This window comes from Ixodes scapularis, unplaced genomic scaffold (assembly GCF_016920785.2).
Source record: "Ixodes scapularis isolate PalLabHiFi unplaced genomic scaffold, ASM1692078v2 PGA_scaffold4__175_contigs__length_147842914, whole genome shotgun sequence".
NCBI classification, from domain to species: Eukaryota; Metazoa; Arthropoda; class Arachnida; order Ixodida; family Ixodidae; genus Ixodes; species Ixodes scapularis.
In genome coordinates this window covers 115,665,513-115,679,070 of record NW_024609879.1, presented here as the reverse complement: position 1 = coordinate 115,679,070, position 13,558 = coordinate 115,665,513, and the positions used below count along the sequence as shown (strand labels likewise).

Here is a 13,558-nt window from a genome sequence, read left to right as displayed (position 1 = left end):
ACCGCCGTCGAGACGTAAGCCAGCCGCCACGACACCTATAAATTTGTGGAAGAAGCATCGGCAAGGACGCAAGCTCTCGAGCGATTGCAAGCAGATGGTTCTTTCCGTGTACGCCAAGCTGCGAGAACAATACCCGGACAGGTTGAGGAACGACTTATACCAGCTGACGTCTGAGTATACTGGCGTCGGAGCACGGACAGTTGTTGCCATAAAGAAGGAAGCCATCACGAATTCCGGGCTCCTTCGAACTCCAACTGGTAAGCGCCCAAAGTCGGTTGGCACCCGTCGTCGCCTGGTCCAGTACGACTCTTTTGTGCTGTCTGCGTTGCGGTCCTGCGTGCACGGCTTCTTTCGAAGGAACGAAACCCCGACCGTCACGAAGATACGCGAAGCCCTCATTGAAGCGCTGAAGGATGATGAGGTCGCCGTGGAACCGAGTCCATCGACTGTGTACCGTCTTTTGCATGACATTGGGTTCGAGCTGCAGAAGAGGAGTCGCAACTCTCTTCTCATTGAGAAGGACGACATCCTTGTGTGGCGTGCGAAGTACCTCCGCTCAATCCTGAAGTTTCGAGCAGAGGGTAAGGCGATCTATTATCTCGACGAAACGTGGGTCAACGCCGGACACACCGTCAACAAGATCTGGGTCGACACGACGGTGCGTTCTGCCAGAGACGCAGGAAATCGCGGCCTCAGCACCGGTCTCAAAAATCCATCTGGCAAAGGCAGCAGACTGATTGTCACTCACGTTGGGGGTGACCAAGGCTTTGTGGAAGGTTGCCTCGACATTTTTCATGGAGTGAAGTCGGGCGATTACCACGACGAGATGGATGGCAACAGGTTTGAACATTGGTTTGACTTGTTCCTGACCAAGGTAGAGCCAGGAAGCGTTATTGTAATGGATAACGCTTCCTACCACTCAAGACGCGTGGAGTGTGTCCCCACGAAATCTTCAACCAAGAGTGTCATCCAAGAATGGCTAAGCTCAAAGGGAATTGACTGGGACAAAGACATGCTCAAGGTGGAACTAATTTCTTTAGTCTCCCAAGTGCGACACAAGTTCCTCAGCTACCGAGTGGACACACGTGCTGAAACTGTTGGGTGCACGGTTCTTAGGCTGCCCCCTTATCATTGTGAGCTGAATCCCATTGAGCTTATCTGGGGGCAAGTGAAGAATGAGGTTGCACGAAGCAACTCGTCTTTCAAACTAAAAGATGTGAAGGTGCTTCTAGAGCAGGCAATCAAGAATGTCACGAAAGACAACTGGACCGCTGCTATACAGCATGTTAAGAAGATGGAAAAGCAGTTCTGGGAGAATGACAGCCTGTCGGACAGAGAGGTTGCACCAATCATCATCGAAATCAATGCCGGAGATGTCAGCGACGACTCCTATGAAGATGAAAGCTGCGATGAAGTTGTCTCTGGATCAGGCCAGCCACACATTCCAGGTGTGGAGCCACTTAATATGTAAGCAGTGTGGCAAAGTATTTCTTCCATTGTGCTCTCCGGGAACTGCTGGAGGCCCACGTGAAGCCTTCTCTGCGTATAAGGCGGCCTGCCTGTGTGGGCTGACTCCCGAGATCTGGTATGCAACCCTGCCTCTCCGAAAACGGCTGCAGCAACACGACGAGGCGGCTTCGGAAGCCCACTTGAAGCGTTCTCTGAAAACAAGGCGGCCTGCCTGTATGGGCTGACACTCGACATCTGGTATGCAACCCTGCCTCTCCGAGAACTGCTGCAGCAACACGACGAGGTGGCTTCGGAGGCCCACTTGAAGAGTTCTCCGAAAACAAGGCGGCCTGCCTGTGTTGGCTGACTCTCGACATCTGGTATGCAACCCTGCCTCTCCGAGAACGGCTGCAGCAACACGACGAGGCGGCTTCGGAAGCCTACGTGAAGCCTTCTCTGAAAGCAAGGCGGCCTGCCTGTGTGGGCTGACTCTCGACATCTGGTATGCAACCCTGCCTCTCCGAGAACTGCTGCAGCAACACGACGAGGCGGCTTCGGAGGCCCACTTGAAGCGTTCTCTGAAAACAAGGCGGCCTGCCTGTGTTGGCTGACTCTCGACATCTGGTATGCAACCCTGCCTCTCCGAGAGCGGCTGCAGCAACACGACGAGGCGGCTTCGGAAGCCTACGTGAAGCCTTCTCTGAAAGCAAGGCGGCCTGCCTGTGTGGGCTGACTCTCGACATCTGGTATGCAACCCTGCCTCTCCGAGAGCGGCTGCAGCAACACGACGAGGCGGCTTCGGAGGCCCACTTGAAGAGTTCTCCAAAAACAAGGCGGCCTGCCTGTGTGGGCTGACTCTCGACATCTGTATGCAACCCTGCCTCTCCGAGAACGGCTGCAGCAACACGACGAGACGGCTTCGGAAGCCTACGTGAAGCCTTCTCTGAAAGCAAGGCAGCCTGCCTGTGTGGGCTGACTCTCGACATCCGGTATGCAACCCTGCCTCTCCGAGAGCGGCTGCAGCAACACGACGAGGCGGCTTCGGAAGCCTACGTGAAGCCTTCTCTGAAAGCAAGGCGGCCTGCCTGTGTGGGCTGACTCTCGACATCTGGTATGCAACCCTGCTTCTCCGAGAACGGCTGCAGCAACACGACGAGGCGGCTTCGGAAGCCTATGTGAAGCCTTCTCTGAAAGCAAGGCGGCCTGTCTGTGTGGGCTGACTCTCGACATCTGTATGCAACCGTGCCTCTCCGAGAACGGCTGCAGCAACACGACGAGGCGGCTTCGGAGGCCCACTTGAAGAGTTCTCCAAAAACAAGGCGGCCTGCCTGTGTGGGCTGACTCTCGACATCTGTATGCAACCCTGCCTCTCCGAGAACGGCTGCAGCAACACGACGAGACGGCTTCGGAAGCCTACGTGAAGCCTTCTCTGAAAGCAAGGCGGCCTGTCTGTGTGGGCTGACTCCCGACATCTGGTATGCAACCCTGCCTCTCCGAGAACGGCTGCAGCAACACGACGAGGCGGCTTCGGAAGCCTACGTGAAGCGTTCTCTGAAAACAAGGCGGCCTGCCTGTGTGGACTAACTCTCGTCATCTTGATTGAAGCCCTGCCACTTCGAGAACTGTTGCAGCAACACGACGAGTCGGCTCCGTTATGTTGCACAGAAATATTAAACACCGAGCCATGTTCAAGACGTCGTTCCATTCCCTTCTCGTCTCCCAGGCTAATATTGCGGGATTTAGCATGTCTTCAGCTTACACCGGCTTGTGTGCACGCATCTGCTAGTTCCTCTTAGATTGAATCTTTATTTAGGCAACAACATACAAACAGTCGTTGCCCAAGAGCTGACACAAAAGGCAAACAGAATTGCCTCACGAGGCGCCGCCCCCCCCTCCCCCCCGCTCCCCCTCCCAATTACAAACATCATACACACTTGTCGTACACAATATAACAGCATAATAAGGGTACAGCAAAGGTTACAGAATAGACTTGCACAGCAGAATTCAATTTTAGAACACCCCTGGCCCCAAAGACGCCAGAAATGCAGTTCGTTGAATGCAGAGTACACAGGAAGTGCCCGAGGTCTAATTGAACAGTGCAGGTCTACAGAATTTGCTTGTGTTACCAGTTTTTGGCTCATGAGCTTACATCACATTGTAAACCTAGGACACAGGACAAACACGAAAGGGCCTTTTAGTGTTTGTCCTGTGTTCATCCTAGGGATGTACAAAATACGAACGTCAAGAAGGTTATGAGTCGCAAAGATGCAGGGCTGTGGCACTGCAAACAAAAGCTGCCACAAGTGCATTCGCTATACACAAATGCATGCTGGTGCTGTCCCAGAATTATTTTATAGTGATTCAAAGGATTAGACCTGCAATGAAGTGACATAGTTCCGTACTAAAATAAGTGGATGTGGGGCGGTCAGTTATAGTGCCCAGATGTAGTACAGCTGCATCTGTTTTCTCGAAGGTAAGAGAACTGGGAACAAACAATGCAAGCATTGTAACAGGAAACTGTTTTGGGCAGTACAGTACAATACCGAAATTGTTCGTTTTAGGGGGTTTTACCATGGGGGAGGGGGGAAAGAGAACAACCAATGCTGTCTATATCCACCATTTGATCATACAATTTTTCGACTTCGAATGCTACATGTCATCGCAGCAAAAAAGCAGGGGCTAGAGGAGCTGTGGACAGTGGCCTGCAATGAACACAGAACATGAACCAGAGCTACTATGAATGTGGTATGCTCCTTGTTACCAACAATAAACCTTGTAGATATACTTGCAGTTTTCTTGTTGACTGATTATATTACTATAACTGCTCATATTAGACCAACAATATTGTATAACTGCTCATATTAGACCACAATTCTCACCACTCCACATTCCCGGCTTTGATGCAGTCGACTTCAGCTGCAGAAAACACGTTTTACACTATTTTGAGAATCTGCTGAGTAATCCGCCTGTTACAGCAATCTGGCACTTTACCAGTCATTTCCAAATGCTGTCGGACATCTCGCATGCCTATCGCGGTGCAGCAGAGAGCCGTTCGCGGGCGTGGTATTTGACGCTGGAGAGACTGAAATCGCAAGCTACCAGTTCAAGAAGCAAACAATATAAACTTTTTCAACAAAACCGCGACCGTAACGTAAGGGCATGTCACATACCAGGCAACATAAAAAGCGCGAATGTTGCGCGGCAGCGAAGTTGCAAACGCGGTCCGCATGCCCGATTGAAAGCGATGGCGACGAAGCGCGACGATAGCTGCAAATCATGTTTTCTATGCATCACATTTCCTTGCAACTGTTGAGATGCCGGCCAGTGCGGTTTGATAGCACAGACTCCCGCTCTTTCGCGAGCGACCTGAGCGACCGCTACGAATACGCACGCCACAAACCTGCTTGCAACCCGCTGGCTGAATCAACTGTCAACATGCACTCTGACTCCTCCCAGTGGGAGTGCGGGTGAGGACACCCGGCACTCTGGTTGGTTGGCGCACTGATACAATTCTCTTTGAGGAGAATTCGCCGGTGCACAAGTTGAGGTGAAAAAGAGTATAGTGAAAATGGACGACACTCAAATCCTGCAGAGCGCTTGCAATTCAACGGCGCCTGAGGGAGAGGATTGGGTCAGAATATGCGCCAATGTTGCCTGCACGAGAGCAGACGCCCGCTCTGTTACAATTCTGTTGCCCCGTGCGCCTTTCCTCCTCTCGCCTCCCATTGCAAGCAACGAACGCCTCGGCGTAGGCTTTCACGCTTCCTTCTCGCTCCCGAAATTGCAAACGTCGAAAGGAGAAAGCAGGGTTGCCAGACAAGCAGCAGCGTCAAAGATGGCGGAATTTACCATTTTTTGCGTTACACGAATGCTTAACCTATCGGAGCAAAACTGGTGGCTATAGAAAAGCAATCATTGATACCTTGCGTAAATTATATAAGCACATTAATGGGCTCTTATGACCTGAGCTAGGAAATAAAACGACCCTTTGCCCCGTTGACTCCCAGCAAAATGTAGCAACTAAATGGCGTCCATATCCCGTGATCCCCAATCTAGCAGTTGCGCCTACCCTCACTAGAGCCTCCCTACTGCGCATGCGCACACGCTTCATCTCGAGCGAATTTTGTTTCTGCGAATGCGCGTTACCTACGCCTGGTGTGGGCAAAGCATGCTTTGCTCACACCAGGCGTAGGTAACGCGCGTTCGCAGAAACGGACACACTGCTTGCAAACAAACGCCCTGCAAGGCGTTTGTTTGCAAGCAGTGTGTCCGTGTGTAGTCACTTCGAGCTTAGGAACCTATGATCACGCATCTTGTGTCGTGATTTGCTCCGCGGCGTTCTTATCGACTGGTGTCGTAACCTCGTGGTATGTAGAGCGATAATAAGATGTCCAAGAATCGCCAGGTTTTGAGAGCTGTCACCTCTTGGTAAAAACCGTACGAGGCAAGAGGGTGTCACAGGAAGAAAGAGTTGTGACTCAAGTCGTCAGTTCGGTGACCTACATCTATAGTCGGTGACATGTTAAGAAGTGGAAGCTCCTCCCACCTCTTTCCACTTTAGCCGGGCGAGCACTGGAAAGGAGGCGGATTCCTCTTATGCGTCATGTTCTTGAACCCTGAGACGGGGAAGGAAACTCTAAGACATGATAGTAGAGACAAAAGAAAGGTAATAGATAAGCGTCAGTCACCTTTATTTTGTCTGTCCTTACATATAATCAAGTTTTCTTTCCAGTCTCAGGGTTTAAACATCATGAACATACATGCTTCAACAAGCTGTGCATGTGGGCCACAATAACCGCGACCTTCCGTTTTTGTTTCCTTTTATTCCATGTACTTCACTTCATGATTACCACAACAGGACAATGCACTGCCGTATTAGATTTTTCTGTGTCCGCCTCCCCAGCAATGGCCTCTGTGGAGTCTCGTAAACACCCGTTTCAGTGGCTCGGCATCTTGGTAAGACAAGTGAAGGTCAGCAATGGCGGCTGTAATCTGGCGTGTGCTTAAAGCGTGTATATAGTCGACAAACGCCGGGGTTTGTGATAACGCAGATTAGGTATATCCTGGCATTAGGCTTACAGTCAGCTGCTTTTAGCGACTTATCGAGCAGGTCCTGATGAAATGATTGGCATTCGCATCGCTTTCTCTTTCAGGTGGATTATGCTACGCGGAAATGGGTTCGCTCCTGCCGGCTTCGGGCGGCGACTACGCGTACCTGACCGCGTGCGGGAAGTCGTTTGGAAAAATAGGAGACATCCTTCCCTTCTTCTACGCCTGGAGCTTCGTCATCATCTTGGATCCGATGACCGCCGCGCTTCAGGGGCTCACGTTTTCCAACTATGCGCTCAGCGTCGTGTACCGCGACTGCAGCCCGCCTTATTCGGTGACGGTCATGGTAGCGCTAGCCTTTATATGTGAGTAGAGTTCCTCAATATGGTCACCCCAAGGGAGAGCAGAGTTGCGCGTTTGTTTTCTACGAGCCGCCAAGCCGCTATCGCCCAGATCAATCACGTGAGGAGCAAAGAATCCAGCGCCGTGCAGGAAAGCCACCAATACGATCGCTTCGCCGACGTTGCACGCGCCCCGGTGTATGTTCTGCTTCTGCCTTTTTCTACTCCTTGCCGAGTTCAGACGCGAGACGCGTAACGAGCAAAGAATCCAAGGCCGTGCAGAAAAGCCGGTGCCAAGGCCATCCGCCGAGGATGAACGTCCAACTCTGCTACCGTACGTAGAGTATATACGCAGGAACTCTATATGCTAATGATTGTTTATCTTTTATATTTCGTTCACGTCACTCTCTTCTTGTTTTTGAGCATGTGGTAACCTCGAAGAACGAAGATATTGTTAAAGGAATAAGCTGATATATAAGGATATTGGTTTGAAGCACCTTGGCAGGGTACTGCTTCCTCAAGTTACGTGATCGCGACTATACTATATGGAAAGTATTTAAGTCTTTTTTACTGGCTTCTGGGACCTGCATGTTGTAAAATGACATTAAGTCAGAACAAATAAATTATCTTGATTTACTGTTCGCGCTTATACATCACTCGCATGACCAGCCTATGGTTACCTGTAACATAAAGATACCTTTGCAATCGGCAAATCAGCCCGCACTCACGCCATGTACGGTCGTGTGAATGGGGTATTGAACATCGTTTGTTACGAAGAAACAAACGTGACGTAAAATGAAGCAACACAATGTTCGTTTTCTTGGAAAGCGGTAATTGACGCCTAAGGCAGTTCTTGTCAAAAATTTGGGATGATAAAATCATCAAGAGTCCTGAACTAAATGTGTGCTTATTGGACAAAAGACGCGATGAATAAAGTACTAAAAACTTCGCTTAAAACGGTTCGACCTGGCTATAGGTATCTTGGGGCATGCTAACGTGCACGCTTTAAATAACAAACAAAAAAAGTAGCAGTGCTCCGCTCATTCTGATGACTCGATAGCTTCAAACCATATACACTTTAAGATGTTCTTTGCTTATACGAAATCATTGAACTTACAGCGCTCGCCACAGCCGTCAACTGTTTCTCCGTGAAGACATCCGCAAGAGTCCAAGACGTCTTGTCCGTCATCAAGTGCCTCGTCCTCATCGCCATCATTATAACGGGTGCCGCCTTCGCTACAAGAGGTAAGAAAACTGAGCAAGCTCACTGAAACGTTGCCGAGTCTTCGCCTTCGTCAAGGAATTCGCTCTACACCTTAGACGAAATCTGGGGAGCAAAAAAAAAAAAAAAAGCAATTGAATTCTTACTAACTGCTGTACTGCATTAGCTTAAAGTACAATTACCTATCATTTGAACATAAACACAGCATACAAGCAGTCTTGTAGGTGTTACTAGAAAGAGTAATCGACAACTACAATCAGTTTTGGTTAACAATGTATTCAATATTAAATTACTTGATTACTTGACAGAAAAAAAAGACATTCGTTACTCAAAAAAGTAACCTTTACTGTTAACATTACTTCAGATTTTCAGCGAGAAAACTTTTTCTGCCGGTTTGAAAACGGTCTTTTCGTACAATATCCTATTGGATTAGAATAACCGAACTAGAAGCTACCCATCTTTTCCGTTTACTTATTAGGAAGTTTTGGGGAACCATTTTTGCACATCCGATAAGGTACGGTCGATGGGCCCTCCGGTACGAACTGCGCATGTGCGAGTCGTCTGTGGTGGCGCATGCGCAGTTCGTACCAGAAGGCCCAGCGTACCGTATTGGATGTGCAAAAACGGTTTCCTGAAACTTTCTACTTCGTGATTGCCTGAAGCTGAGCAGGTTGGTTAAGGCCCGTTCACACTCTTGCGACTGCTTACGACCTCTTAAACCTGGGTTCCTTAAAACTTCTTAAACCAGAGAACACACTGGCGCCATCTATTGGGAAGCAGTGTAAACTCGGCGGTCCGGCATATTTTTTTTTTATTTCTCGCGCAATATCCTTTCTTTTTTTGGCTCGAAAAACTTTTGTCAATGTTATAAACGAGCCTTTCTATGGGTATTACGCACATTTGACCTCGGAAATCCCGCAAAACCTTCGCTTTTGTGAAATGCAGTTCTAGGGTCACCGCATAGATGGCGCCACAATGTCAGTGTGTTCCCTCATTCTAGAAACATTTAAGAAGTTGTAAGAGATCTCGTCTCCCTCAGTCGTACTCGGTCGCAAGAGTGTGAACGAGCCTTTATTCATACTTGTAGGATATGCCAGCTGAACGAAGGAAGAACTTTCTACTTTGATAGACCTTCCTCCGGTCGGAAACTTGGTTCCAGGATTCCTTGGCAGAAAATTCGTTGAAACAAAGGGTAGCATTAGGAAAGGGGGGGGGGGGGGGGGGGGGCGCAAATGGCAACACAAACAAGTGATTTTTCGCGATTGCTCACTAAAAAAAGATTCAAATTATCACAAAATTACTACAAATGGTAGCTGATTACAAGTAATTTGGTTACTTGTAATGGGTGGCTTTCAAGTTTGCATACAAGTATATTAGAAAGGAGATCTAAAACTTCCCTTCTGTTAGAAGTACGGTTGGCTCCGACGGTTTCTTAGCTATCCCGAACTACCTAAATTTTCAGAACACCCGGGTTTCCACATTTACTGAGTTGCTATTAATTATCTCTAAATTCACATTAGTTATTGTGCACCTAAACCCCCCCCCCCCCCCCCCCAAAAAAAAAAAAGAAAAAAAGAAAGAAAAAAACAGCACAAAGGCGAAGAAGTAAACAGACAAAAGCGCACTCGCAACTGGTTTTTATTTGCGAAAACAATCATATATATAGCTTCGAACTAACACATACTCTCTCCTAAGATCTGTTCAATCCCCGTAACAAGAAGGAATACTCATTCGCCGATAAAGAAAGAGACGCATCACGCATTTTTTGCACTTTGCCTGGATTTCAAAGACGTCATGCAGCTCTCTAGAAACCCTACCCGAGTATCAAGCCAAAAACCTGGTGTCGCCGATTGACGGGGCAAACAGGCAACGACTGCAGTGAGAGGCAAGATTTCCCAATGGAGTGGCTTTTGTCACCGCGGCGTGTTCACGGGATCGCATGATCAATGGAACACCTTCCCGCCTGGCCGATATAAGACGAGCAGCACGACGTTAGAATTTCGTAGACAACACCCGTGGTACACTCCATCGGGACATCTTGACACTCACTCCAGTCGTTGCCTACGTGCCCGTCATTTGGCGACACCAGGTTTCTGGCTAGATAAACGGATAGGGTTTCTAGAGAGCTGCATGAAGCCATCGAAATCCAGGCAAAGGGCAAAACATCCATAAGTGATAGTCCCTTCCCTTATCGGTGAATGAGTATTCCTTCTTGTACGGGGGTCAAACAGATCTCAGGAGAGAGTATGCGTTAGTTCGAAACTATATATATAATTGTTTTCACAAATAAAAACCAGTTGCGAGTGCGCTCTCGTCTGTCTTCTTCCTCGTCCTTGTGTGTTTTGGCGCTTTTTTAGGTGTTCATGAACCAACTGGCCCAAATTGGTACCTTAATGTAGTTTTTGAGAAAACGGCAAATCAATGTGATGCCAAAACCAGCATTCAAATTTCCCCGCGCATTTCAGTGCGTGACGTCCTATGTTGTAAAAACAACTCTTCGGTTGAGTGGGCAGTCCGAAAAAAAAACACGAAGCATCCCGCACATTCCTTTCGTTCTGCTCCAGCGAAGTTACCCGATATTTATTTTATTCCAGGATAAGTCTTGTGCGCCGTCGAGGACAAGTTGTTCTGTGTCAATTAGAATATCTATAGTTACATTTTCAGTGTTGCCAGTACAGACTTTTGAATTTGAAAAAAAAAACGCTAGGACCAACATTAAAAATTCAAAAACTTCGCGGAAAAAAATTTTTTTTTTTTGCCTCTTGTTTTGATTACTAGTTCAGCTGTTCATTGATGTATTGAATCAGTATGGAGGCAAATCAACGACCAACAACAGTTTTCCAGAGCACATCACAAAAACGCTATGAAACAGCAAACATAGAAGACAAGTTCGATGCCAATTCGTTTAACGTTTTGTTGTTCACCCAAATATTTAGGGGGAAGGGGGGGGGGGGGGTGAAAGGAATGGCCTTAACTGGCCGCAATCAATACAAAACAAACAAAATATTCATATCACCCTTGTCACAGGAGCGCGCGCAGTTGGCGGCCCAAAAAAAGTAACAGGGTTGGAAGCGACGAACGGGCTGTTACGTGTTGTTGTCGGATATTTTTCTCGTAGTCACATGGTCCACGGATATAACAGTCGAATGATTTCAGTCTCATTACCGCTCTCATGTGCGTGAAGTGTTGTATGTAAATATAGCTTTTTTCTTATTTTTGCTTGCAGTGAACCACCTTACATCTGGTCCATTCTTCAGTGACGACATTCTTCCCGGAAACGTGGCACAGGCATTTCTGGGGGCTGTGATCTGCTACGGAGGATGGTAATTGTAGTAGTAGTAGTAGTAGTAGTAATAGTAGTAATAATAATAATAATCGTTATTGAAAGTACCCTAAAACAACCACATTGGTCATTAGATTAATTGGACTCCACAAAAAACACTATAAGTAAGAAGTAAAACTGTACATGATCACACTGAAAACACGCAAATACACTAACACGTTGTTTACAAACAAGCCTGGGTTTTCCTACACCAGTTGCGAGCACTGCGCTTGCGCAGAACCAGATTCGTGTGAGGGAAAGCTTGTGGGCGTACGCACACCGACAGCAGCGCCACCACGCTGCCGCGACGTCAGAGTGTTGAGTTGGTGTATCCACCCATTAGGACGTATGACGTATCCATTCATGGAAACTTCATATCTTTATCGTTATGAGCCAGCAGTCTTTACTGCGCTCACTACGGATTTCAGGGCTCTGCAGTTTATAAAAAAAAACAAAAAACAATGTTGGTGCGATACCATGATACTCCTTGGCAGGATGAGAACGGCTGGAAGCCGGTAACTTGAGAATACGGTGAAAGCTACGGTCGCTCAGTGCCAATAAAGTAACGGAGTGAGGCAGGTGACAGCGTGTACCACCGGAGTATGCTTTAACCGCGAATAACCGTCGTGCGTTTCGCTGCGTCGCTCTAATTCACTGGCCGCGTGCTGCACTCACGCATAGCTCATAGCGCAGTCTTCGGAGCGGTATGCAGGATGTAACGGTCGCCCTTCGCCAAGTTGCGCTGTTAGAGAAGAAACGAGGGCTCTCACTTCGCTTGCGCTGCCTGGTCATTCTTGGTTGCCTTTACTATAACACATGCCTGCCTGGTTTCATGTTTCTTTTTTTACCACTGTGCAGGACGCAGATCGCCTTCATTGCCGGAGAGATTACCGACCCAACTCGAAACCTGCCAAGGGCACTCTTATGCGGCATCCTCACCGTAACAGTGATCTACGTTCTAACCAACGTCGCTTACTTCATCGTCCTCGACGCCGCCACAGTCATCAACACAGAAGCCCTCGCAGTGACTTTCGCCACAGTGACTTGGGGACCCGTTGCCGCTACCGTTATCCCCATAGCGGTATCCGTCTGCGCCTTCGGTACCCTCTTCGCCGCTTCCTTCGTCAACGCGAGAGTCATCTTAGCCGCAGCCAGACAGGGCCATCTTCCAGCAGCCTGTTCCCTGGTCTCCGTCAAGACTTCGGTACCTCTTGCCGCCACCTTGCTTCGCGGCATCCTCTCGCTCGCATACACCTTCGCCGGTTCGGTCGGTTTCATCGTGGAAAGCTGCGCGTTCTTGTACAACGTCTACGAAATCTGTGGAGTCCTCTGCTTGTTCGTCCTAAGGTCATCGATGAAGGACGCTCCGAGGCTGTACAGGGCTCCCACCGTCCTCGCACTCCTCAAGCTCCTGATATCCATGTCGCTGGTGATCATGCCGCTCGTGAACGTGGACGAGTACATGCAGTACGTTCTGATCGCGGCCGTGTTCGGCGCGGGCGCTGTGTACTACACGGTGTTTGTGGTGTGGGGGATGAACATCCCGGGGGCTCGGCCGTTGACTTTGCTCGTCCAGAAGCTGCTGATGTCGGCGACGTGCGCGAATGAACTCGAATCGCTCTTGAAAGACAAGATGTAATCGTGTTGCTGTACAGATAGGTTTTTCGAATAAATGTTTTATACTCTGTTCACCTTTAGGTACAACTGAATCCGGCGCTACGATTGGATGGAGGCAATTAAGCACTGTCACACTTGCATACCGGCTATAGTTTGCTTTTTTGGTTTGGTATCACCGGTTAAACCAGGCACACACACAAAAAAAAGCCTAAGATTGCGGCGCACTAGTTGGGGGAGGGTTTAGTCTGTGATTTTAAACGCAAAAAGACGATGGGCGCAGTCACGATGCACTTTTGATTCTAGGTTGATTGTTGTCATCATGTCATGGCGTCGACTGCGGTCCTACTTCAAGTCAGGGATGGGCAAAATACATGCAAATATGTATCGAAATACAAATACAAAATACTTCGTCAAAAATGTATTTAATTACAAATTCAATTACATTTCCAAAAAAGTATTTAAATACAAGATACAAATACAACCAAATGTATTTGGTCTCCTCCAAATACTTTTCCAAATACATTCCTCAAAATTTGCGTCAGCGACTTCAGGGCACAA

The 13,558-nt window shown here is 48.3% G+C and overlaps 1 protein-coding gene across 3 annotated transcripts in view; it reads left to right on the top strand.

Annotated features, from left to right (window-relative positions):
* The window catches only part of LOC8035268 (Y+L amino acid transporter 2), a 38,848-nt gene extending 25,776 nt beyond the window's left edge, over window positions 1–13,072 (top strand). For all 3 annotated transcript variants that reach the window (XM_029967493.3, XM_040223113.3, XM_029967492.3), the window contains 4 exons: window positions 6,603–6,863; window positions 7,959–8,084; window positions 11,288–11,384; window positions 12,242–13,072. In XM_029967493.3, coding sequence (XP_029823353.3) covers window positions 6,603–6,863; window positions 7,959–8,084; window positions 11,288–11,384; window positions 12,242–13,022 — 1,265 coding nt within the window. In that variant the 3' untranslated portion in view covers window positions 13,023–13,072. The remainder of the gene's footprint in view (window positions 1–6,602; window positions 6,864–7,958; window positions 8,085–11,287; window positions 11,385–12,241) is intronic.
* The last annotated feature ends 486 nt before the right edge of the window (window positions 13,073–13,558 follow it).